This window comes from Daktulosphaira vitifoliae, unplaced genomic scaffold, assembly GCF_025091365.1.
Source record: "Daktulosphaira vitifoliae isolate Bord-2020 unplaced genomic scaffold, ASM2509136v1 Scaffold_3, whole genome shotgun sequence".
NCBI classification, from domain to species: Eukaryota; Metazoa; Arthropoda; class Insecta; order Hemiptera; family Phylloxeridae; genus Daktulosphaira; species Daktulosphaira vitifoliae.
In genome coordinates, this window is record NW_026099574.1 from 18,389,999 (window position 1) to 18,415,019 (window position 25,021).

Sequence of the window (25,021 nt, forward strand, 5' to 3'; positions counted from 1 at the left end):
GCATTTAGATAAGCACAATAATTATGTTATACTATAATGTAACATATAAAATAACAGAGAATTATTCTCAATTTTCATTTTGACTGAGTTTAATTTGCTTGCTGTGTTACGGTTAGCAAATTAAAAAAAAAAAAGTATATTAATAGTACTGAATATTAAACAGTATAAAATCTAAATAATTGTATTTAAAATACTACTCAGATACTTTTTATTAAATGTATTTAAAAATACTATTCAATACCAATGAAAGTANTATATTAAATGTATTTAAAAATACTATTCAATACCAATGAAAGTATTTGAATACTTTTATTCAAATACATTTACTCAAATGCTTTACGCCTTTGGATATATCAAACATAAAAAATTTACAGATTTTGAAAAATTATATATATATTTCTCCATCCCTTGTGCTCTACACACTTAATAAACAATTAAAACGATACATTGTCATTTTTCATAGTAAGGCTGTACATATTAAAATACTCTAGTCTAGTCCATAATAACAGATTCTAAGTTGTTACTAGTATTACAAAATCGCTACTGTACGAGTTGGCACCCCTGACGAATAATATAAAAAATATATAACTATGGGCGGCGTCGGTGGAGGGAGCTTTGGGTTGACGACAGCGGCGGCGTCGTGGCGCTCTTGTTCTTCAAACGTACGGGAAACGTGCACCCGCGAACTTATCTCATAATTTCCACACCCCGTCCAAGTCACTTCCGCGCATACACAAATACGTCGCTTATATGTTATGCTCATATGATTAGTTTACACATCAGTCGTGACGAATGCATAAGTGAAATAATAATATTAAAATAAAAAAGATTCTAATTGTACAAGATATTAATCAATTTACACACCGGAAATGAATGGCGCTAAATGCGCCGCGTGCCTTGTCGCCGTTTTGTTCGTATTATTCGCTTTCGTAGTAAAAGGTAAGAAAATAATATAAATTCATTTTCTTCCTTTTAAACATCTTAGCGTTTTTAACATAAAACTTTTGAAATTATAAATAAATTCTTCTATTAATAATATTTATGATTTGTTTGGTCCGAATATAATTGTTTACTTGCTCCTTGGTTGATTAATTAAGCATAACGCAATAGAAAAAGCGAATATTTACTAACATTGGAAACCTAAGTTGAATGTTTGTAGTAGCTGTCTAAATTACTATCGATGTTTGTTGGCATACATTGAAAAGGTAAACTTTCTACTATGATTTATGATGACTCGAAAGCTTTTTTAGAGTCCTATTATTCTTGTAGACGTCATAATTTTTATTGTTCATACTATTTGTATATAAAAAGTTCGTTGGCCGCATAGGAAACTAATAGTTGCAATTTTATCAGCGTAGGTGGCCAATCGATTTTAATAACATGAACTATGCCTAATATGAAATATTACCATGGCGATTTATACCTTGTCTGTTGAAAATAAACAAGCTATTATCAGTTTGTCAATAGGAAAATATTTTATCAAGATAAAGACTAATAAATTGAAAACATAATCCATTAGTAATCAACTAAAGACATATTTCTTGTACGTTTATAGCATTGCTTCCGTTAACTTATTAAGGTTTAACATTTTTGTTATCATTATAATTATTATAATATAATTAATGTATCATCTTTAGAGACAAATGAACAGTATTATAGTTAGTTAACATGGAAGTACATAAACTTGTTATATTATTCGTATATATTTCGATTTTTAAGTGTTTATTTACTAATAGACAAGTTTCTATATCTTGTAATTAAAAAGAAATGCTCTTCTTTTAATGCGTCGAATTATAAAAATTATTATGTCCATGTTCAGTTTTTACGGCGCCTGACGATATCGATTTGTTTAACATTTTAGGGTCGAATGCGGTTTCAAATGACTTGTCATAAAGAAGTGTAGATTTAAGGCACTGGTTATACTTACCGATAGCAATTACAGGGGTGAATAAGCCTTAGAAGTGATGCGTTGGTCAAATAGAATGGCTTAACTAGTAAATACTATAATTATGGTGAATTGATATTTTATTATAAGGCATCATTATTTATTTAACATTTTATTTTTGACATCCAATTTTTGTTTTACAATATTTTCAAATATTTCAAATAATGTTATAAAAACTTATAGGTTTTTGGGTATATGTTTTGCTACATTTGTTGCTAGTGTTAGGGGTTAAAGCCGCCTCTTCAAAATAATATTTTTGTTGATGTTCGTGTAGGTGGGTTTCGGTCTATTATCGCTTTATAAATATTCACTGTTTCTAACTAAAATATCCTGGATATGATATTAATTATTTTTACAAAAACTTTTTTCATTATAAACAGTGTGGACTGTAAGAAAAAATTGACATCACATTTAAAGACAAACTACACCGAAATTATTTAAATTAAATTACTTTCACTTTACATAAAATGTTAAAAAAATATCTTTGCGAAAAATTATCTATATTATTGTTCATCTTCCTCAAAGCTATTCACTAACAACCTTTTCTCTTCATCTTTGTACTGGAAAACATAAGGATTGACTTATCAACAATTTTTTTACTCTGATTAAAATTATACTAAATAGTTATGTTTATTATATATTTTTTGCATTTTAATATTTTGTAATAATGTTAGCAAGCGAATTTTACATGCTTACAATTTAAGGACATAACATTTATATTCATAAAATAGAAAATAAAAAATTGAGAGGTATTGAACATTAACTGGTTGTATTTTTGGTTTATCGTTCTTTGTTTTATCGATAATTAAAACTACCGGAAGTTGCACGTTCTTGTATATCAAATACACTAGAAAATTAAAACTTCAATAATTACCGGTTCAGTAAAAATTTCCATAAATATCAGATGCTAAATTAAAAATATCGTTTATCCTAATTGGGTCATACATTTCCTAAAATAAGTTTAAAAATTTCCATGCCTATCATTATTTTGAACAAACCCATTCATCGATTTTCGTATTTATTTTTAATATAATTAAATTTAAGATATTGCCTTCAAACTTACTCATTACTTTACAAAAGTGACATATAAAGTTAATTAATCTACTTATACTTTACTGACTATGATTAATTCAAATCAAAATTTTAAGTTACTGATATATAAGTATTTGAATTATAAAAATGAAAGTTCTACTTAAAATGTTTTACTAATATAAGTTATAAACAAAATAATACTGGTATATTTTCATATTTAAAGAAATGATAATTAAATAAAGGGCTAGAATAAAAAAAATAGAACTTTTTAGTGAGCTAAATTTTTCTTATATATTTTTATGTATCAATAAATGTAATTTTTGTGGGGGCTAGTATTAAAAATGGTGGCATCTAAATCCTAATTTGTGCTAGTCCCTAACAAATAATCTCATTATTTTTTACTTTATTGTTATCGTTAAAAATTAAACTTAAATTCATAAAAAAAAATTGAACCTAATACAATACACACCCAGATAAAAACCTCGATCTATATAATAAATTCATTGTTCAATTTGATAAATATATCATTACTATTGAAACTATGATATATTTATCAATATGATAATTTTTTTTCTTGTCTTGAACAATAATTATTTATAAGAATAATTTTTTTGTTCGTATTAATAAAACATTATCATAAACCCTTGATAAAATTTCTCTATCAAAATAGATTGAGGTTTTTCTTTGGGTGCTATGTACTAAAAACCTATTTTTTACGTCATAATAACAGTTAAATTAGTTTCCTTTTTATCCTGACTTAATCAGTATTAAGCTACTAAACGTAAGCACTAAATACATCTTTAAATGTGTTTTAAAACTTGGATGTAGATTTAGAAACGAGATTTAGTAGATTTCTTAATCAGTGTAATTGTTATACCAAACGTCTCTATTTTCTATATTTGATAGAAAGTTGCTGGATAATATTTACGGTAATAAAATTATGTTATAATAGTAACTATATAATTATCGCGATAATGATTTAACTAAATTGTTTTGTTTGTATGCGTGACTTATGTTCTCATCAGTATGTTTTTTTTTAATAGCGATTTAGGTGTATGATTATTAAACAGCCTATGAGTATTACACAAATGTCTTAAACCTTGTACTTTTATATTATTCTTGATACACAGTTTACTACGGAAACTTGTAGCATTCTTCATTCCCTTTCTTTTTTACTTGTCAAATTATTATGGTATATATTTTCCCTATTATGATCTTATTAATAAAAAAATGCCCGATTTAATAAATTTCTTCTATGCTTCTAATGTACATCATTTTTTAAAATTTTTATGATGTTGTATCCATACATTTACTAAACTCTAAATTTATTTAAATTGTAATCAAATATTACTAATACAAATTATATTCCAGTAAGAAATAACTTATTATTTTATTCTTTCAAGTTGGTTAGTTTATGAATATGATGATTATTTGAGAAAAATTGTGTTATGCTTTTATTTTATTAGTAATTTAAATTGAGTATTATAAATATAAATATAATACGTATTTAAGACGTTTCATAATTCATTTTTTATTTGTTTTGAATTGAGTTGTAACATATTTTAATAATTTTATGGTAGTATATTTTATATATATTATTATATTTTAGGTGCAAAATCAATAATATGTTATAAGTGTAACTCCAGGTTTGACGAAAGATGTGGAGACCCTTTTATACCCTATAACATTGGCCAAGTTGATTGCAATATTACTGAAAAACCTTCTCACTTGATAGAATATAATCCAGTCATATGTCGAAAAAGTATTCAGCGCAGTAAGTAAAACATTATTTTATTCTATTTTTCTGCTAATTTAAAACATTCAGAATACAATTACTATGAATATTTTATTATTTTAAAATTGTGAAATTTATATTTTATATACTTAATAAATTTATATCAAAAAATTTTATCATTATCATTAGTGAATAACACAATGAAAAGAAATAGCATTTACTTAGAATCATATTTAAGATTTTAGTTGAATTTTAGTGCCCCTGATTTTTTTCAGTGTTGTCTTTTAAATTATGTTTATAAGAAAAAAAAATTTCTTCAGAAAATATTTACCCCAACATTATAAATTTCCATTATTGTAAACCTTAAAGTAAAACTTAATAAGACTTTTAAGTTTAGTGTTATTGTCATTGATAACATGACATGAGTATTAATATTTCTATTAACTAACTACCAATATACGAAATAAAAAATAAAAATGTTTCGATTTACTTATATTGAAAATATTTATATTTGCTCCTTAAAATTAAGATTCACCTCCAAGAATTTTTTGTGGAGCTATTGCCCTCTCAAGCCATATATTAAATATGGCCCTGATTAAAATAATCAGAAGCGTATTTTAGAAGGGATCGCACTGAACTGGCACTATCTATATTTTATGGATCAAATATGTTTGCATTTTAGATTTTATATAAATAAAAACCAGTGAACATTAATAAAAGGTTATAAATGTTTATGTTTTTCTAAAACTTAAATCGTTTTCCACTGTAATAACATTGATTATTTCCCTCTAGGATACTGTGTATTTTGAATTTTAAATAGTCGTTCTTTAAAAATATATATTAAATTCATTAAATTGAATTTATTTAAGCCATTTGTTTAGTTTTGAACCTTAATAAAATGCTCTTAAATCATGTGATTTCATTTGAAGTGTTTTTATTATACTTAGTTTATTTTTTGACTTAAATAAAAATAATAGAAATAGCACTTCAAAAAAATGAATAAAATCAATATATTTTTAATTGGTTAAAAATTAATGTCTTATATTTTTTTATCTTTCATTTAATATATATAGTTAACTGTAATATTTTAATGTCATAAACATTATTGTATGTATACATTACAAAGGGAGCTAAACATGTAAAGCGTATTATAATTTCTAGCACTTGCTAAGATTTTCATTTTTAAACATATTAGTGTATCAATAGAGTTAATAAAACTCACTCTATTTTCATTTTAATGGTAGTATTAATTATAGACTTGTCTAAATAACTATTTAAGCATTTTTTTAAATTAATATTGTTTTCATTTACTCTTTAACATTTTAGTTTAAAATGTTTTGAATACTTGCTTTTTAATTATTTTAAACTGATTTTCTAAGATTTTTATAAACATGTCTTCTTTATTGAATTTAATATGTCTTTATTTTAGACCGGTTTTTTATTGATCTTATTTACGTTCAGTAATTACTTATATAGTATAATTTCATTTATCAAAATGTTGAATATACCTACGTATATTAAATACACAAAATGATATCTTAATAATTTCACTAGAAAAATTATCTAGTATTTATTAATATTAAAAACTTTAGATGATTATTTTATTTTTACTTTCTTAGATGCGTTTAAGTTATAAATATATATACGATAATAACTAATTTTAAAGGAAAAAAACTTAACCATAATATATATGTGTGTGTGTTCTAACAACATAAATGTAATCCTGTAATTTTATTAATTACAATATCAAATTGATGCTTAATTGACTTTTGCATGGATTTTAGCAAAATAATATCATGAAAAAGCAGCTGATATAAATATATTACTACTAATTTGAAGCACTAAGCAATTTATGAAATTAAATTATGTGGTCTTATTGCTTGATTTGCATTTAAATTGTGATCTACATATGTTCTATGTCTATAATTAAATCAAATACTAACAGAATGTTATTTCAATAGTTCACAGACGAGTACAAATTGTAAGAGATTGTGGGTACATTGAAGATCAAGTCCACGACAATGAAGACTGTTACAGCAGACTGGGCTCGCACGACACAGAGGTCACGCATTGTTCGTGTACGATGAACTTGTGCAATGGTTCAGGTCTATTAGAGAAGCCTTACGTTGTAGTTCTAATCGCGAGCACTGCTGTCATGGGCCATTTTTTCGGTGTAGTGTAGTTTAAATCTGCACATCACACTAGACTTGAATATTAAAGGTGAATAATAATACGATTGAAATGTAAAACATTGAACATTTTTTAAATATTTTATTTTTTATTTATAATATAAAACAGTTATTTAGCTTTTACAATAATCCTGACCTGGAGGTACGGCTATAATTCATCCGTTAATATGTTAAAAGTGCGTACTTGCATAGGATGTGAACATCATAGGTTAATGTCATGTAATATTCTAAGGGATGACGTGGTACTTTTTATGATGAATTACATTTTGTATTTAAGGTACAGTGAAAGGCGTAAAATCTGTACGCAAATCAATTTAAGTATTATGGCTGTCTAGTATTATTTCTGTTCGTGTAACCCTAAAGGTGTTTGACGGTACCTCCGGTTTGTATTTCATGTTTTATGCATAAAAACGAATACTATTAAAAATTTCTCGTTTAATATTGGAGTGTTTTTGCAAGGCTTGATTAAAATATAAATTGTTATAAGTTTTGCATTCTAAAAGATTTAAAAATATGTACATATGAAAACTATTTTATTATATATTGTGTCTCATTTAGTGTAAATTAGTATGCAATTAAAATTTTGTATACCAATGATCAAATGACATTATGATTTTATTTTTAATTATTTTAATATTGTCTATTGGTAATAATAATTTTAAATATTAGTTTCGTTACTATTTACATTCATGTTTATCGTACAAGAAACATCGTTATAGAATGACTAGTTTACATTTTCAACATGTTTATACGTATTATTAGCCATGTATTTGATTTATGTTCACTTGCAACACGCGAATTACTATTGTTATGTATTATTTTTTGTATAAATGTTACAACGCGTTATTCCTTAAGTACCTGTTATACACCTGTATAATACACAGTATTCGGTACTATACAAGTGTGTCTCAGATCTAACTGGCTGTTTTTGATTCAATTATCATTTCGTAAAAATGATTTTAATAATTATTACTGTCTTAGAATATATTCAAACAATATTTTATATTTCTCTAAATTTTAAAATAACCATTATTTAGTTTTTTCTTAAAAAAGTGTCCGTTGGTCGATAACAACTTTAGGACAAGTACTTGTTGAGTTAAGTGAGTATGAAACACAGGCGAAGTATACATACACGAGTATGGGCTGCATCCGATCGCGTCCCATACGCATTCTATATATTAAAATGCTTGTAACTTGATCAGTACTTGTCCTTAAATTATCATTGATCCATCAATAATTTTTGTAAGAAAATTATTAAAAATGGTGGTTTCAAAATTAAAAAAAAAAAATTTTATTGTTAATTTTTTATTTTATTAGTGATAAATAATAAAATATATGTTTTAAACGTAATCTAAAGAGGTAATGATTATTTAAAAAAAATTTTGAACAAAAAAATAATTAAATCAAAAGTTATAAGTGTTTTCGGATAGATCTGAGAACTATATGTACGCATACTGTAAAGTAATGTTATTGTTGTGTTGTTTTTAAAACTGTATGTTTACTGGCTTGACTTGGGCATAATAAAGCCAAAATAATAAAAAAAATTTTACGCATTATATGTACTTGGAATTTTCTGTGCGATTGCATTGCCATTATATTCAGTGGCGTATTAAGGGTTTCGGCGCCCCGGGGAAGTTTGTATTAGATGCCATCCCTAAAATTTTTTTTTAAACAAACTTATACCAAAAAAAATTTCTAGCTATCCCACTGCAAATAACTCTTCGATATCTCAGTTATTAAAATTTTATAATTTGCATAAACGCAAGAAAATAATTTATAAATAACGTCGTTACATAGATTTTTATCTAAGTTTTATAGAGTTCATCGGCTGAGACGTCACCAAAATCTCAGGGGCGCCCTTTTCATTGTGCCCTGAGGCAGCTGTCGCGGGTAGCCTCTTATGAATTGTAATATTATATTTATTTTCTTATGAATTATATTTATTTATATCATATTAATTGTATTATTCATGACGCTCGTGTTAATCAATTGTTCTTTTAAATAAACAAGTTTAATTATTATTTAATAATATTCAATAGTGTATTTATTTTTGCTGTAAAACAAGTTATAAACTCAAAATCCTGAGATGTCAAATCGTTAGCCAGTAGTATTATTAATTGCTATAATGCTACATTCATACTCCGTGTTACATAAGAAAAAGTTAAAATATTTTAGTTTTTATCAAAAAAATTTTTTTAAGTGTTTATTAAATATATAATAGCGCATATTGACTTTTTAAACATTTGATCTAAATTACTCAATAAACGATGACAATTATTGAAATGTCAACATTAAGCAATAAATCGCAATTAATTAAAATGAATATCAATGTAATATTTTACTAGGTTTATTTCTTACATTTACACAATACGTAAGAAGAGTATTCTGGGTCGCTTTTTTAGTAAAAAGGACTGGTTCACATTGAAACTATCTTCAATTTATTATATTTTTATTGGAGCTTTATTATATTGTTAGGGGAATTTCAGAATTCTATATCTCTTCCAAATTTATACTAAATTCGTTTAAACTTAAAATGATAAAATACGGTATCTTACCGCATTTCAGATGGCGTACTTAGGATTTTCTAATTGGAAATTCTTATACTAAAAAAGAATAATAATAATAATTTTAATAGGTGAATTCTTACCTATATTGGTTTAATTCAACCAATGAAGAAAACTTATCACTTTTAACCACCCTTTGATACTACACTGCGGTAATAATGGGATATATCCCCATTAAAAAAATTATTTTGAAAATTGTTTGGTGTATTCCATAAAAAGTATAGTTATTCGAGATATTTGAGCTTTTTTCGGGTTTAAGGTAAAATTAAAAAACATTCAATATATTTATTATAATGAACATTCATTATTGAAATTTGTTTATGGGCGAATTTCTAATGTGATTAAAATTAATAAGAAGCTCAAACACAGTTCTACAAATATGTACTTATTATGTGCATGTGATTGCGCGTAAATGAAAAATAATTTTTTGGATCGATTTATTTTTGTTTTCACTCTTCTTTTAAACCGGATAGGATTTTATTATAGTTAAATATAAGTGAAACCGATATATTATAATAATAGGTATTTTATGTGGGCCACCACCTGCAGGCCAAAGTGTCGGCGTCATCGTAGTCCGCTCTATACAAATTATACATACCTGTAAAAGAAAATCATTAGAAAAACAACTAAATGTTTTTGTAGCAAGGGCGTCCGTTAACCGGTTTGCGCCGCGACTACGACTGCTCGAGTTAACAACGCTTAATATTATTATTATCCGGTTGTCGACGTACTTTTTGTCTGGATGATATGTGTGTCATCCCATGCGCATGGTCCATCTGATATCAGAAGTCACTACAGTAGTGGCGTCCGACGGTGTCGGCGAAGGACGGCGTGTGCTTTTATACATGAATGTAAACGATACCAAAATAAAAGGTATGTACAGCTCTTGAGTACTTTAGAGCCATTATCATTTTATTATTAAAAACGTAGCTTTTAAAAATCACTAGGGATAAGAATTCATAAAAAAAATCTACTAACTATAGTGACTTGATATTCGTTGTTCATTATAAATATTAAGTACAATAATAGTAAAATCATTTAAAAATAAATAAATACTCATCGCCAAAAACAAGAATATTTTAATGATGGTTTCGATAAAAACTAACTTTTTAGACAGAATATTCCAAAATAACGCACGATATATTCCAACATTTTAGTTATTACTAATTTTATAATCGAGGCTTTTGTAAGAACAAGGGCTCAGTCTAAAAATTCTCACTAAAAAAATGAATGATTTGAAGGTATTAAATAAAATGACAATTCTGAATCGATGAAAATAATGTATATTTTTTTTTAATCATATTTTTGCCTTCCGAAAAAAATTTATTTATTTTATTTGATTGTGGTTATTGTTCTTATAAGTGTCTTATTTGTACTTTGTGATGTACGAATCTAATTTTCATGAGCGCAATTAACGAGGGTACTTTGGATACTGTAGCACTCCCTAGTTCCAAATCAGCACCCTCAGCCCTAATACAATAAATTATGTGAAAATAAATTTTTCTCATTTTATAAAGGAATTTTTTTTAATCAGTAGTTGTCAATAAACATAAATTATAAGCAATTTTATTTTTTATACAATTCGGAACATCTTAGTAGTTATTTTGATAATCAAAAATATGATCATAAGGCCAACCGAAAAATAATGTTAATAAATTAATATATAAAAAGAATTGACCACTCGTGGCTAATATTATTTAATATTAAAAATATAATTTCATTTTACATATACTAATTAATCATTATACAGAGCAATTCACTAATCATGAATCACTTCATTAATCGAAAAATAAAAATAATATCTGATTTTTTAGTTCAATGTTTCTCTCAAATTTTCAATCGTAGTTTTTTTTATATTCATCCCTTATAAATTATAAGGGTGTTAAATTTAATCTCTCAATATGAACAGTTCAAATTAACTTGCTTTATAAAAGATGATAATCTTATCAATAAATGTTTGAATTTTTAAACCAGTATTTCAGAAGTTATTTACAATTTAAAGTAACGACTACAGGTGGTGAGTGGACGTTGCTATTTTTATAACTAAACATTTCCCAGTCGTACTTTTCCTGTTACATACATATAAATATGTCAAATTTAATCTGTACAATATTTTCAATTTGGAAAATTATCTTTTATTCATTGGTAGTTCGGAAAGAAATGTTATACATTGTTACTACTTACTAATCTTTGATGAAAATTTTGGGATACGTTTCTTTTTTTTCCGTAATGCATAAAATATGCAGTGTTGGGTAGTAACTTAAATTGAATTGAAGTTACTGTAACTCAATTACTTACAAAGTAATTTTAGTGTAACTCAATTACTAAAATAATAGAAAATAAGAAAATTTTAATTATTTAACAGTAATTTTTAAAAAATAGTCGATCTTTATTTCAAACGATTTTTTTTTTTTTTGAGTTTGAACTGCCCTTTAGTGATTTATTTAAAATTTTACATTGGAAGTTTAACATAAAAAAAATATTTTTATCTTCTCATTATATCAAAATTAGCGTATTTTGGAGTTCCTCCATCTTTGAGGGTTTTTTTTCAGTAATTTTCTCATAAATACGTCTTAAGATTTAAATTAAATTATGTTTATTTGTTATAATATAATTTTATTCTTATATTTTTATTTTGGAATTTTAATGAATTATAAGAGGGAATATAGGTATGGCGTCAATCGTGGATAAGATGAGAGAAAATAGACTTTGATGGTTTTGTCATGTTATAAGGAGAGAAGAATCGGAAGCTGTAAAAACAGTTATAGAAATGAATGTTGAAGGAAGAAAAGGTAGAGGAAGACCAAAAAAGAGATGGAGGGATGATATTGAATGCGATATGAGGATAATTGTTGTGGAAGATCGTGTCAAGTGGAAGTTTAGGATAAGGATGGCCGACCCCAAGTATTTGGGATTAAGGCGAGGAAGAAGAAGAAGAATAAATTTATTGAAATCAATAGCGTATTTAGAGAGAGTAGTACAATGGCATTTATGCCCTTCCATTGGCAGTGATGTGCTATTATAAAAATATTTATTACTTTTTTTTTTTGCTCATAATTAGCACATCAGTAAGAAATGTCCGCGAAAAGTTTTCAGGATGTTTGTCAGTTGAGTGAAGTATCATTAGAATTATTACTGATATAAGTGATTTAACTTATGTAATTTAATTTAATTTTCAAAAATAAAGTAATTTTACCAATGTTAATAATATGCATAGTCTTCTATGGACAATGAAAAGTTTCCCATGACCATGTTTTTACAAAATATAACATTTTTTTTGTTTGTTATTTAGCTAAAATAGCATTATATTTAACATTTCGTTTAAAATTTCATTTCAGAACAATTTATTGAATCGAATTTAATAATTTTCTATGTGACTTTCCAGTAAAAATATTGATCTACATTCTAAAAATATAGCTAACTTTTAACTAGTTATGCAGAGAAAATTTAAAAAACTAACAGATGAGAATTATTTTACACGTAATTTGTTAATATTTAAACAACTATGTTTATAAATTTTATCCAAATTGTATTTACTTAAACCAAATTTAATTGTAATTTTCGGCTCGAGTTAGAAAAGAATGACAGATATGAAGTACACTTAGCTATGTATCTTTTAACCGAATGATAATAACATTAGATTTTGGATCAAATTATTGATTAATTAAACTAAACAGTCGCCAAAATATCGAAATCTCTAATTATCATTATAGTCTATTGGCTAAAAAGTGGAAAACGACTCCAACTGATCAAAAGTTAAGTCGTTATTTTTTAAGGTTGATTTCAGTTATTTATATCTTTGTAAAAATTTATTTTCTTTATAAAATGTGCATTTTTATTCTTTAATGCTAAATAAAAAGATATTGTATATTTTTTTATTGATCGGATAAATATGAAATCTATACACGTCAATTCAAAAGTTAAGCACAGCATTACAATATTTTAGGTAACTACTTGTACGGGGATTTTTTAAAAAAATACTAATAATTAAAATATGAGTTGTTAATTGTTGTACTATCAACATATTTATAATAAATATATTACATTTTTGCTCGATATAGAAAAAATAAAACCGGTTAAGTAAAATTCAGCTTACGATAGATATTTAATGTTTTATGCGCACTATTCCACTAATTTGCCCTACACATTTTAACCAAAAATTTGATCTTAACTTTTTTTATTTCAGCTCTATAAATATATTTTAAATATTAAAAATATAATTAATATATTTTATAGCCATTCATAACTAGAAAACATATCTGATAATATTGAACTTAAATATCTAACAGGTTTATTAACAAACCTGTTAGATGTTAAAAAAAACAGAAACCTATCGTTACTAAAATGTTAGATTTCCGTTTTTATGTTTACTGAGTAGTTTTTATGATTTAGTTTTTCGTCAACTAGTTACGGAAAATGTTTAAATGTTGAGCCTTCATTTAAATAATTCTTTCTTTATTAGTAATTTAACTGGGTATTTTATTTTTTTTTTAATCAAAACTTAAAAATAGATTTTTTATGAAAATATGTACTATTTCAAAGTAACAGCACACTAATTAACACATGTATACTTTCAATACATGTATGAACTTAATCAAAAAAACGATTTCTTCATGATTCAGATGATAGATAGTAAATAGAAACTGTTTGACAAATTCAAATCCGTCAAATTTTCTACCAGCCAAAAGTATCATCATCCTTTTTGACTTTTTTCTACTTCATTTAAAATATTCATTTCAGTTTCTAACAACTCGAATATAATTAAAATTTTAAATTAAATAAAGAAGTATTATTATACACATGAACGCCTTAGATATTAAATAGGTCAATTAACTATGTGTTGATTAAATTCACAATGTGTTTAATAGGTTATATATTTCATAAATTACAAAATTGATTATAAAAAGTTTTTAAGATGTAGATACGATTCGGAGTTTTGTAACTGTTATGCAAAGTTATGTATATAACTCTCCGATGAGAAGAAGGAGAAATAAATAAAAATTAAACGCCAAATTGGAAAGGGAAAGAAAGAGGAAGGAACTTAGATTAATTGGAGGCGGTCCACGTCGGAACGCGTGTCCACAACTCAGTGGCGTATGTATGGCCCGTCCGTGATGTACGCGAATGATGAGTGTTGTGCGTAGGGCGGATTCGCGGACCGGTCCCTCGGCCGGGACGCCGTCCGTGTCTGCCTCTGTGGCAGCGGCGGTAGTAGCACCATCACAAGTGAACGCAGGGTGCAGGGACCCGGTAGGCCGGGAAAACTGGAGGCTCGCACAACAAGCTGAACGCGGAGAAGCCACAAATGCCGGACTAGGCTCTGGTCATTGGAGAAGTGAGTACTTAATCGAAAAAAACGTCTAAAATTAAATAAAGCAAAAAAAAATCACCAAGACAATTTTTTTCAAGTCAAATAATCAATACTATAAGCTCGTGCAACACTAAAATAATATCGATAACACTTAAATTGATGTACAACCGGTTAATTTGTTTAATTGAGAGAAACGAAAAAAGTTCGTTTAGAATATCTTGAATTATTTTTTCATCTAAAAATGCCTTTTTTATACGTTAAAAAAATATCTAATACAATAACAGTTATATTAATTAGAGTGACAATTGGGGAAAGTCGTCGTGTAATACTGAGTATAACTGGTTCTTTTCGATAGTAATAATATTTTACTTTATCAGTTAAGTTAATAGTTTTGACTAAAAACAATACGTTAAGTATCACTTTCTTTAAATTATATCATTATTAGAAGAAAAATATTTGTAAAATTTATATTTTGATAAATTTGTTTCTTTCAAGTTGAAAAAACTATACATTTGTGTTAGTTGACATCCTTTGCTGCATAGACTTTATTTTATTACTAAATATATGTGTATATATATATATACATGAACTAACAGAAGAATTTGTATTCTAAACAACAATTTTTAAAAGTACATAAATACATAAATATTATCCCCGAAAATAATAATTTTATCAATTAAATTTATCCCAAGCAATCAATAAAAAGTAATGAAAATTTGTTCTATAAAGTTAATAAATAATTATGAATTTTTATTAATAAAAAATTTGATATGTTCATATGTGTTTACAGATAATAGTAACGTTTGTTATATTTATAAAAACTATATCTGCTGACAGTTAATGGCTTAAAATAAGTAATAATCAATAAAATTTACATTGTAAATAAATAATTATTCTTAAAAACTATATAAAATTTTCCGTTTCTATTGGCTTTCAATTTGACCGTTAATTCCATTATATTATAATGTATATTAACAGCTATGATATAATTATTTAATTAAATAAATTACAAGGAATTTAATATATATCTATTTCATAACTAATTCTATCAATATTATATTTTTGTTATTTAACAAGGGATGTGACAAACAATTGTCAAAGTTTATACCACTTACAAAACGAAATCAATATTAAAATATGGGTTACCTGTTTAGAAAACTATTGAGCATTATCCAAATACTTAAATTTAAGAAAAGGGTTTTTTTATTAAAATGTACTATTAAAAATTAATTGATGATATAATTTTATGATACTGTTTTCTTTTTTTACTTATTAAATTAAAATACCTTTTTGAAAAAGGTCTACTTATTAATTTATACATTGACAATAATACTGATAACATTTCAATGATATTTAAAATACCACAATGTTAACTATGACATTTATGACGGTTTAATAATCTTCACACGCTTCAATTTAAGCTTGCATATAAATAATTTTTTTTACATTTGTTTTTTTTATTAAAAGTTTAACTTTTTTTATTTTAAAATTGTGCATACTATTTTTATTTTTAAAAATTTTATGTAGCAAATAAATCAACCGCGCATTTAACATGATAGAAAACAATTAATAAAATATCTTATAATTTTACATTTTTGTTGTAATTGTCTATCACTTAAAATTTTATATTATTCCAAACAAGATAACTATTTTGATAAATTTCAATTTATCAAAGTTTCAATACATTATCGAACCTATTTTTAGCTAACATACATTGTATATTTGAACGCTTAATTTATAATACATGTTATAAAACAATTAATATGCAAAATAACAATGTATTGCGTTATGAAACGCATGATCCATGTCTATCTAACTCATGTTGATCAACAAAAACAATAACAACTAGGTGTAATTTCTTCCGTTATAAGTTTATTATGAGAAAGTATAAGATCAACAACCAGAACGAAGATGTATAATAATAATTTTAGTCAAATTACAGATGATTCATGATTTTTTTAAAGATAACGTACGTCGTTTATAAGTTTCCATATGTCGATTAATATAGAAAGTGATTTTTCAAACTATCACTGATTTTAATTTATGACATTGGTATTTATAAGGACTAAATTTATTTACATACATGATAACATAATTTGTATCGTTCAAAATAAGTTCGTAATAAATTCGCTTTCATTATTGAATAATATACCGACCATTTGACTTGGCTTGTATTAAAATTAAAAATAAATTTTTTATTTTTTTTATATCTGATGAAAAATTATATTTATGTTATTCAATGTATCTATTTCGTTATAAAACGTAACATGCAGCCAAAAAACGCAATTGTCCATTATAAAGAGCATTAAAAGGTTGTAAAAATTTATTAATTATTAACTAATATATCATAGACAGTCTTGTAAAAAATATAATTTTTTGTTTTCAAAATAAGTGTTTGAAAAAATAGTTGAAAGTTATTTAGAATAAGACTTCTAACATAATATGTATATTAAGATATACATTATACATGCAATTTTCTATACTTAAAAAATGATTAAAATATATTGAAAAAATAAAATAAGATTGCTATGTAATATAATTATATTTTATGTCAAAAAAATGTATAAATAAATAGATTTTAACGATTAAGCAATACAATTGACATACAAGTATTTAAAATTCCCCAAATACTGGTAAAGCAATATTAATTGCAAGAGCAAAATAAATAATTTTCAATATATTATTTTTATTTGGCATATTAATAGTTATATAAATAAAAATATAAAAAAAAGTAATCAGATTATAAATTTGAATACATTTATTTTTTAATCCAAAATATTGTATAAATACAAAAAAATAGTTTTATTTTGTGATGGCGTCACGTTACTATTGTAAGAATTTATTATAATAAAAGACAAACAGAACATCCGCTTTTAGAGACTGATGAATTAACAATTAATATTTATTGCAAAATTGGCAATCGTCCAAACTATTATAAAAACCCTTAAGTCCTGGGCATCTTCGTTAGTGCCTTGTGTCATTCATCAGTCTCAGTACTCCGTTATCGCTGTCCGGCTTACTGCTTAAGTCAAGTCTTTGTTTTTCCTTTTTCACCTACTTACTCTCGTCCTCGACATTTCAGAGTACTTGTATCTTACACTTCGCCTGCACCTCATACCTTGGTGTTACCCTTTTTCCCTTCCTATAACACCTTTCGACACCCACAACTAACCCGGAGTGTCAGCCAAGCACGGTAACTGCTGTATGATAACACGCCACGTGAATACCCATTCAGTAGATTCAACATCATCGTCGCTCATATCTCTTTTACGTTTTATTTGTGTTACTAAAATTTGAATACTTCCATTCGAATATTTTACAAGATTACTAATAGGTGACATTTAAAAATTAGTCTGATATTTTTTGTAAATCAAAAAAAAATATTTTGCTCTATTTAATAATAATTTTAATTACAGCTGACAACTATAATCTGAAGAACTATTATACTTAAAATTCTTGTGACCATTGGAATAATTAACTTCAAATAAATCTAGTAGAATATAAGTACAATCCGACTTTGTTGGATTGTTTCTGTCATAACAGTCATAATACAAGATGAAGTAGTTCTGAAAAATGTGATCATCAAATTTTTATCACAATTAAAAAAAAAAAAAAAAAATTGGCCCATAAAAATTTTTTAAGATCACCTAAATTGGAAATGTATGTCTGATTGTAAAATTAGGTGATCAATTATAATTATATAATAAGCTTTTTGATATTTTAATTTGATTTAATTGTAATAAATGTATTATTGTCAACTTATTATTTTGTACATTTCAATTACATCCGCTGTCAAGTTAAAATATTTACCTTTTTATAAGTAGAATATGTGTATGAAAATTATGGTCTAGTTAATTTGCGTCATAGTAGCTAAGTTTGCAGTCACATAGTCTACATACCAAATTGTTTATTGTATTTTATTTACTATTTTATATTAAAATAAAATTATAATAATCCGTGACCTAGAATATACAATAAAAAAACTTTGTGAGCAATTAAAATTATACAGACATAAATCTTGAAAGCAAAAATATTTCTATAATCTGAACCAGGCTAGAAATATTTTGACATCTTTGTCATTTTTAAGTAATTTAAAGTATTTAATTTAGTTTTTAAAATTTATGTTGTGTATAAATTTCATACATTAAACACACAGCACGGTTTATTCTGTTACTTATTAATTTCTTTTTCATTATTTTATAGTAATAATTAATTAATAATATAACTGAATTCAATTCAATAACTTTACAGATAAATTACAAAATCCTTTGGAGATATATTCGAACAGTTTCGCATTTTTCAAATTCATAGTAATCATTTAGGATTGATTAAGCTTCACAAAACAAACGAAATCGTAAACACGACTAAATATTAAGAAATTAATAATTGAAAAATAACGGTAGAGCAAACTTTTTTTTTATATTTGCCTTATGTATAAGTAGACATTTTTTTCTTAATAACAGATTTGTTAAAATTGCGTACTTCAAAAATAAATACAAGTATAAATACCTAAGAAATATCATCTTTGGAGAGGCCGCAATGGCCCTGAAAATGTAAAAAACAAAACAAAAATTCTAGAAAATGCGTTTTTTACAGTAATAATTACTGTACAAAAAAATTATTGCTATTATTGAAATTATTAATGCTTACATGTGAATGTTGTTTAGATTTGAATTCGAAAAGTAATATTTATATTTATGGCTAGGTGATTTTAAACTCGTTATTGACAAGTCAATTTTCACTTTTCTTGGCAGAGCACAGCGTTTTTTTACATATTATTAATAACAATAAATAACATTATTGTCAACTACTCATAGTATTAGTTTATGTACAGAAGTCATTAAATATCGTGCGAGCCAACGGTTTACGACTTGCTTATAAAATAGATTATGTTAAAACGGGAAATTTTATGTTTCTGAGAATGTCTTAATTTATTATGGAAAGTTCAATCGACATATCAAAAAACCTAATCGAGAAACTTCAAATAAATAATTTCATTTGCAAATTGTGAAATAACAACTAAATTTGCGTCATTCGAAAAGATTTTAGTGGTATTAAAAAATAGCATGAATTGCTACTTTTCACAATGATTCACAAAGTAGCATCAACAGTCTCTGTTTATCATTTTTAAAATGGTAGAGAATTGTGAACTCACTGTTATTGATAAATATTATCGATTAGTGTTATGCTTCAGGTGGATAAATCCACTTTGATTATGCTTCTAAATACTATCATATCTTTTTCTAAATAATGGTCAAAGACAAATTGTTATTGCGTATTATTCTTATGGGTGGGGGTTGTGAATTGTGTTTTTTTTTTTAATTCATAGTGATTTTTCATTATAACTTTTTGCTTTAGTAATTCATCCAAGAATTTAAATTTCTGATAAAAGTATCAATTTCTGCTACTTTCACTTTTTTATATTTCATTAATATTTTTACACTGTTATAAAAAATTTTCACAGAATAAGACCTCAAAAGATTTAACGAATTATAAATGTATACAAATGTCAACAGAGGGTGATTATAAAATTAACATCGTTGAGTGGTATTACTTGTCACGGTACAGATACTAGAAAAATAAAATCAGGGCGAATTGTTGATCCATTTAATCACAATATGTTCTCTGAAAATGATTTTTTTGTTACATAGACAAATTTTAATATTATTGATTACCTTGATAATTTTTAGATAATGCGCCACATTTTTCCCTAAGGCAGCAGGATATGGCAAGTCAATTTCTTAGAGGGGCTAGCACAATAATTTTACTTTTCTTAATAAAAAATAATTTTAATGATTAATTTAATATTTTTCAGTGAAATAATGTTTATATAATATTTAATATACATAAATAACAATAATTGTTATTTAAATAATTAGAAATGATTTATAACTAATTGCTCGCATCTGTGGTAATAATGTAAAACCGTCTACTACAAGTACAAAGGTCAAATTTGAAAATAATAATCTATAATATCTAACAAGATGTCTTATCAAAACAACTTTATTTAACAGAATCTTTCAACAGTCCTTTTCCTAGCGCCAAAATAATTAGGTGGCAATAGAAGGGCAAAACTTAGTTTTGAAGGGGCGACTGCTTACCCTTGCCCCTCCACAATAATCATTTTGTAGTATAAAAATCAAATCAAATACATTTCATTAGCAAAACGAGTAATAAAAATAGAATTGTATAAAAAGTGTTGTCTTTCCAATTAAAAATGACTATTATTGTATTATATTTTTTACTATTAACAGACGTTACTTCTTAATAATGCCTGTGATAATATAATATAATTTATACTTAATATTAGTTATCATCTATTTTTTTTATAGTTCACAGTACTTGTGAAGTATCTGAACAAGATAGTCTTGATGACCACTTTTCACACATTAACCGTAAACTAGTCTCAAGTTCTTCAAAAATGGCCCGAGGGGAACCCAAAATGAAAAGTAGCCGAAATATAATGAATTTACTTACGAGTAAGGGAAACGATATGTTTCTGTATACCGAGTCCTTGTAAGTTTTTGAAATTAAACTAATAATTTGTATTAAATTTAAACTAAATAAAAGTTGTATTATTTTTAAAGCCATCACTTTTGGGTGACTCTTAGTTCGTTTTACGGTATGTTTCTGGTCATTCTTATGATAGCTATATGTCTCGTCGAAGTCATGGACAATCCTGTTAAAATGCTTTCAATGCAGGGCATATATTTGATGTACTTATACTTGGGTAGTATAGCTGTAATTATCTGTATTTATATTTGGGTGTTGATAGACTCGTGTGCGAGTCTAACGGCCGATGAAACCGAAATCGTTACCTCCGACTCATCTTCACCAGGACTGTTTACTCTAAATAGGTTTAGCTCGTTAAAGCGAGCGCATATTTCACGGTCCAAGACTTCAGACACCAGTTTCTATCTAAGAATCGGAGCACTCCGTAAGTATACAACGTTGAATTATCGACTAACAGGTAGCAGTTAACAAATATTTTTTTAACATATTTGGTTTCAGTGTTTGGTCTCGGAACGCTCGTGTTCAATGGTTTGGAAATGGCTATGCATTCCATGATGGACATTAACTGTCTCAACGATGTAATATTCGTACATCCAATATTACATGGACTCTTTACATTTTTACAAATGCATTTTCTATTCATAAATTCTCAAGTAAGTATTTTTAGACGAGATTAAACTTTTTCTTGTAATAATAAAATGAGCGTCTTTACTATTTCTTAGTGTAATTTTAACAGTACTGGTTGATCAACAAATTTTGAAATTTTATATTTTGTAAAAATAATTCCTCTAAAATATTCACTTTTTTGAAGATTTCTAACAAACTGTATAGTATTGCATTCTAAATAGCGTTTTTATAATAATCAAGCTATTGTGTTTATTTAATTTTTAAACTGACGATCCGTAATTCCTTAACGCGACTTCTAGTCATGCCTCGTGATTTTACATATTCATTTGATACACTCAGTGTAATTTTGAATAACAGATTTTATAAAAGCTGTTATTCGACCGTTTGATTAATATACTATAATATATTAATCAAACGCTTTTCAACAATATGGATCCAGTTGTCACTAAGTCCTGATTTAGCAGTTTAGTGGGCTCATGCGATTTAAAGTAGTTTTACAGACCTTATATCTAAATTAAGGGGGGGGGGGCATACACAAATTTACAGACTTAGTGATCGTTACATTAATGCAATAAGGAAGAAACTGAACCAGTGATGCCGCGGTTTAAAAATAAATAAAGTAAAAAAAGAAGTCTTTAAAATGTGATAAAATGCCGGCTATATTTATTAAAAGTTTTTGTGAAGGTGTACTATCCCCGTACTATCCAACCATAATGTTTTATATACATTATAATGAATTTAACAAAAAACGTTAAAAAATAATCTTTGTTTTATTTTAACAAAACAAAGTCAGAGCGTTTAATCTTTCATTGACTACTAAATTTCTGTGTATCCTTTTAAAGGATATTAATAGACCTAAATAATATTTAACCACTTATAAATCGAGAAATAAATACCAATCAATATAGACGGAAATGTTTTTTCTATATTTTATTATTTAAAGAAAAATCTATTGGTCAATGATCATTCTGTATAAAAATAAATGACAGTTTATAATAAATTTTTCACAAAAAATGTCTAGCTTTTTGTTTATTAAAAAAATATTGGCAGCATAGGCGTAACTAGGGAACTAGAGAGAGCTTAGCTTTCTAGTTAATGAATTAGTTCTCCCAAAATGTAAAAAAATCATGCATGTCGTTATAAAAAATATTTTTAGGGTAGAGAAAAAATACAATTATAACTTTTACCTAGTTTTTGCTAATTAGCCAAAATTTTATTCCCCCTAAATTATGATAGATGGTGTACAATTAATATTTTTCGGGGGTTTCACTTTTGAGTAGATGTTTTACCAAATGTCCTCTCATAAATATGACATTGGCTGTTACGATTCAATCACTTAACTCTAAAAAGTATTTATAGACTTTATCTACGCAATAATCCACTTCCGTATATTTTTAACAATAACCATAATAATAATAAAATTTCATATTCAAATTGTTTATACCTTTTTCTTGTATAATAGGTATTAGTGGAACGATTTGGGTTGGTTGCTAGGTTTGGTTTTATGCATTTAGCAGCCACCAACATAGCCTTATGGATGCGTCTCATTATCTGGGAAAGTGGCATTGAATGGGTGTACTTTATTCACTTAGCCCAGACGTCCGAAATGAGTATTTCTGCAACATCCTTCGATTCAGGCATTCCAACACCTTTAAAACTACGGGGATTTCCGAATTTCATTAGTTCGAGATATACCAGAGATCTAAAATTAGGTACTGTTCGTAAAATTGGTTTACATTTAGAACATATGTTATCTGTAGACGTCTTCAATGTAATATTTCTTTACTGTATATGCAGATACTCATACTAAAGGTATGTTCATTGATTATAATGGTACATTCCGAAATTCTATTTACCAGCCAGTTTCCGAAAACCACGTATCACAAGTGGTTACACTTCATAACTGCCTCAACGCCAACTCTTTGGGTCAATTGTTGACTTCTTCTATGCCGTTTCTCTATCCATTCATCGTGCAATTCAGGTATGAATCATGACAACGCTTAAGAGACTATAAATCCAAAGAAGTAACTTATGTATATAAATATTTGTACTGGGTACCTACAGTTTAATAGCTGCCGGTGTGACTTATGTAATGGGCCAAAACGTCGGTGTAAATCAAGTAAAACCCGTGAAACGAGATCAAAAATCTCCTATACCCAAAGATCAAAAGTCCATTCAAAACGTTCAACTAGGTCGCATGTACATGTCTCAGGGTGTGAGTTTTTCTGGGGCAAACAAGGGATTGTTTCTTGGACTGCTAACTCTGGTAATGGTCATCGTAGTAGTAATAATATTCTTAGTGGTCAAGGACGATCAAGACTTTTCTCCGGATACTCTGTTTTGGATGACATCGATCACATTGGCGACTATATTATGCACAGGTATTTTATTGAGTTGCGTTGGTCTTTATCAGATTCGCAAGCTCTGTTACAACGGTAGTCAAATGACTATACTCGATTCAATATTGTCAAATGCGTCTATCGCTGGTGTCGTATTACATGCTGTATTCAGTATTACGGTGGGCGCTGTTGGAGCGTTCAACAGTAAACTGAATAGTCCGGAACAAAATATAGACGCTATGTTGATGGGTGTTAACGGATTACAACTAGTACAGGTTGCTATACAAAGCTCGTTAATCGCCGAGGCATGTCGCAGGAGCTCTTGGTCTAGGCATCAAATATTTACAAAACCTGGCCGACAGGTACCTAATAATAATATTTTAAAGACTATATATTGTCCTAAAATTTTATATATGTTTGAAATGTTATATTATAGGTGATAACTTACTTACTATGTAGCAATACGGCTTTATGGTTATTCGATTCCTTCATAACTCAAAGTTGGGTGAGCCAAGAAAGACAGCTGCGGTTTATGGGTCTACTTTCGTGGGGATTGCTCTCAAGGATATCACTACCACTTGTAGTTTTTTACAGGTTCCATTCAGCAGTTTTATTATTGCAAATATGGTACAAGTCATACAGATAAAATGCTAAAACTCGAATTTTGTACATTTTATTTCTAATTATTCTGTGCAATACTAATTATTATATTTATTTATTAATAATATTTTACTTTGTTCTATAAACGTATATTTATGAACTAGAA

General features: G+C 26.7%; 2 protein-coding genes across 5 annotated transcripts; both read left to right on the plus strand.

The window, feature by feature from the left end:
- The first annotated feature begins 647 nt into the window (after positions 1-647).
- Positions 648-8,932, plus strand: LOC126902473 (uncharacterized). The gene is made up of 3 exons (XM_050679787.1): positions 648-939; positions 4,587-4,751; positions 6,674-8,932. Exons 1-3 carry the CDS (start codon positions 870-872, stop codon positions 6,892-6,894), a joined length of 456 nt encoding a protein of 151 aa, XP_050535744.1. The 5' UTR covers positions 648-869; the 3' UTR covers positions 6,895-8,932.
- LOC126902470 (proton channel OtopLc-like) lies at positions 6,823-25,021 on the plus strand. 4 transcript variants are annotated; one of them, XM_050679783.1, is made up of 9 exons: positions 10,215-10,338; positions 14,373-14,800; positions 21,109-21,292; positions 21,364-21,713; positions 21,788-21,942; positions 23,379-23,628; positions 23,714-23,897; positions 23,981-24,617; positions 24,692-25,021. In XM_050679783.1, the coding sequence occupies exons 2-9, from the start codon at positions 14,590-14,592 to the stop codon at positions 24,899-24,901; spliced, it is 2,181 nt and encodes a 726-aa protein (XP_050535740.1). In that variant the 5' UTR covers positions 10,215-10,338; positions 14,373-14,589; the 3' UTR covers positions 24,902-25,021. The 4 variants fall into 4 exon arrangements, with proteins under 4 accessions (XP_050535742.1, XP_050535741.1, XP_050535740.1 ...); XM_050679782.1 differs by having other exon boundaries at positions 10,234-10,338; positions 14,381-14,800; XM_050679785.1 differs by lacking the exons at positions 10,215-10,338; positions 14,373-14,800 and adding an exon at positions 6,823-6,932.

Bases quoted from the DNA above. Each gene is read 5' to 3' on its own strand.
- LOC126902470 (XM_050679783.1), top strand. From the start codon at position 14,590: ATGATGAGTGTTGTGCGTAGGGCGGATTCGCGGACCGGTCCCTCGGCC. The intron at 21,714-21,787 runs GTAAGTATACAA...ATTTGGTTTCAG, and splicing joins TCTAAGAATCGGAGCACTCC to TGTTTGGTCTCGGAACGCTC. The intron at 23,629-23,713 runs GTACTGTTCGTA...CTGTATATGCAG, and splicing joins TACCAGAGATCTAAAATTAG to ATACTCATACTAAAGGTATG.
- LOC126902473 (XM_050679787.1), top strand. From the start codon at position 870: ATGAATGGCGCTAAATGCGCCGCGTGCCTTGTCGCCGTTTTGTTCGTA. The intron at 940-4,586 runs GTAAGAAAATAA...ATTATATTTTAG, and splicing joins ATTCGCTTTCGTAGTAAAAG to GTGCAAAATCAATAATATGT. The intron at 4,752-6,673 runs GTAAGTAAAACA...TTATTTCAATAG, and splicing joins TCGAAAAAGTATTCAGCGCA to TTCACAGACGAGTACAAATT.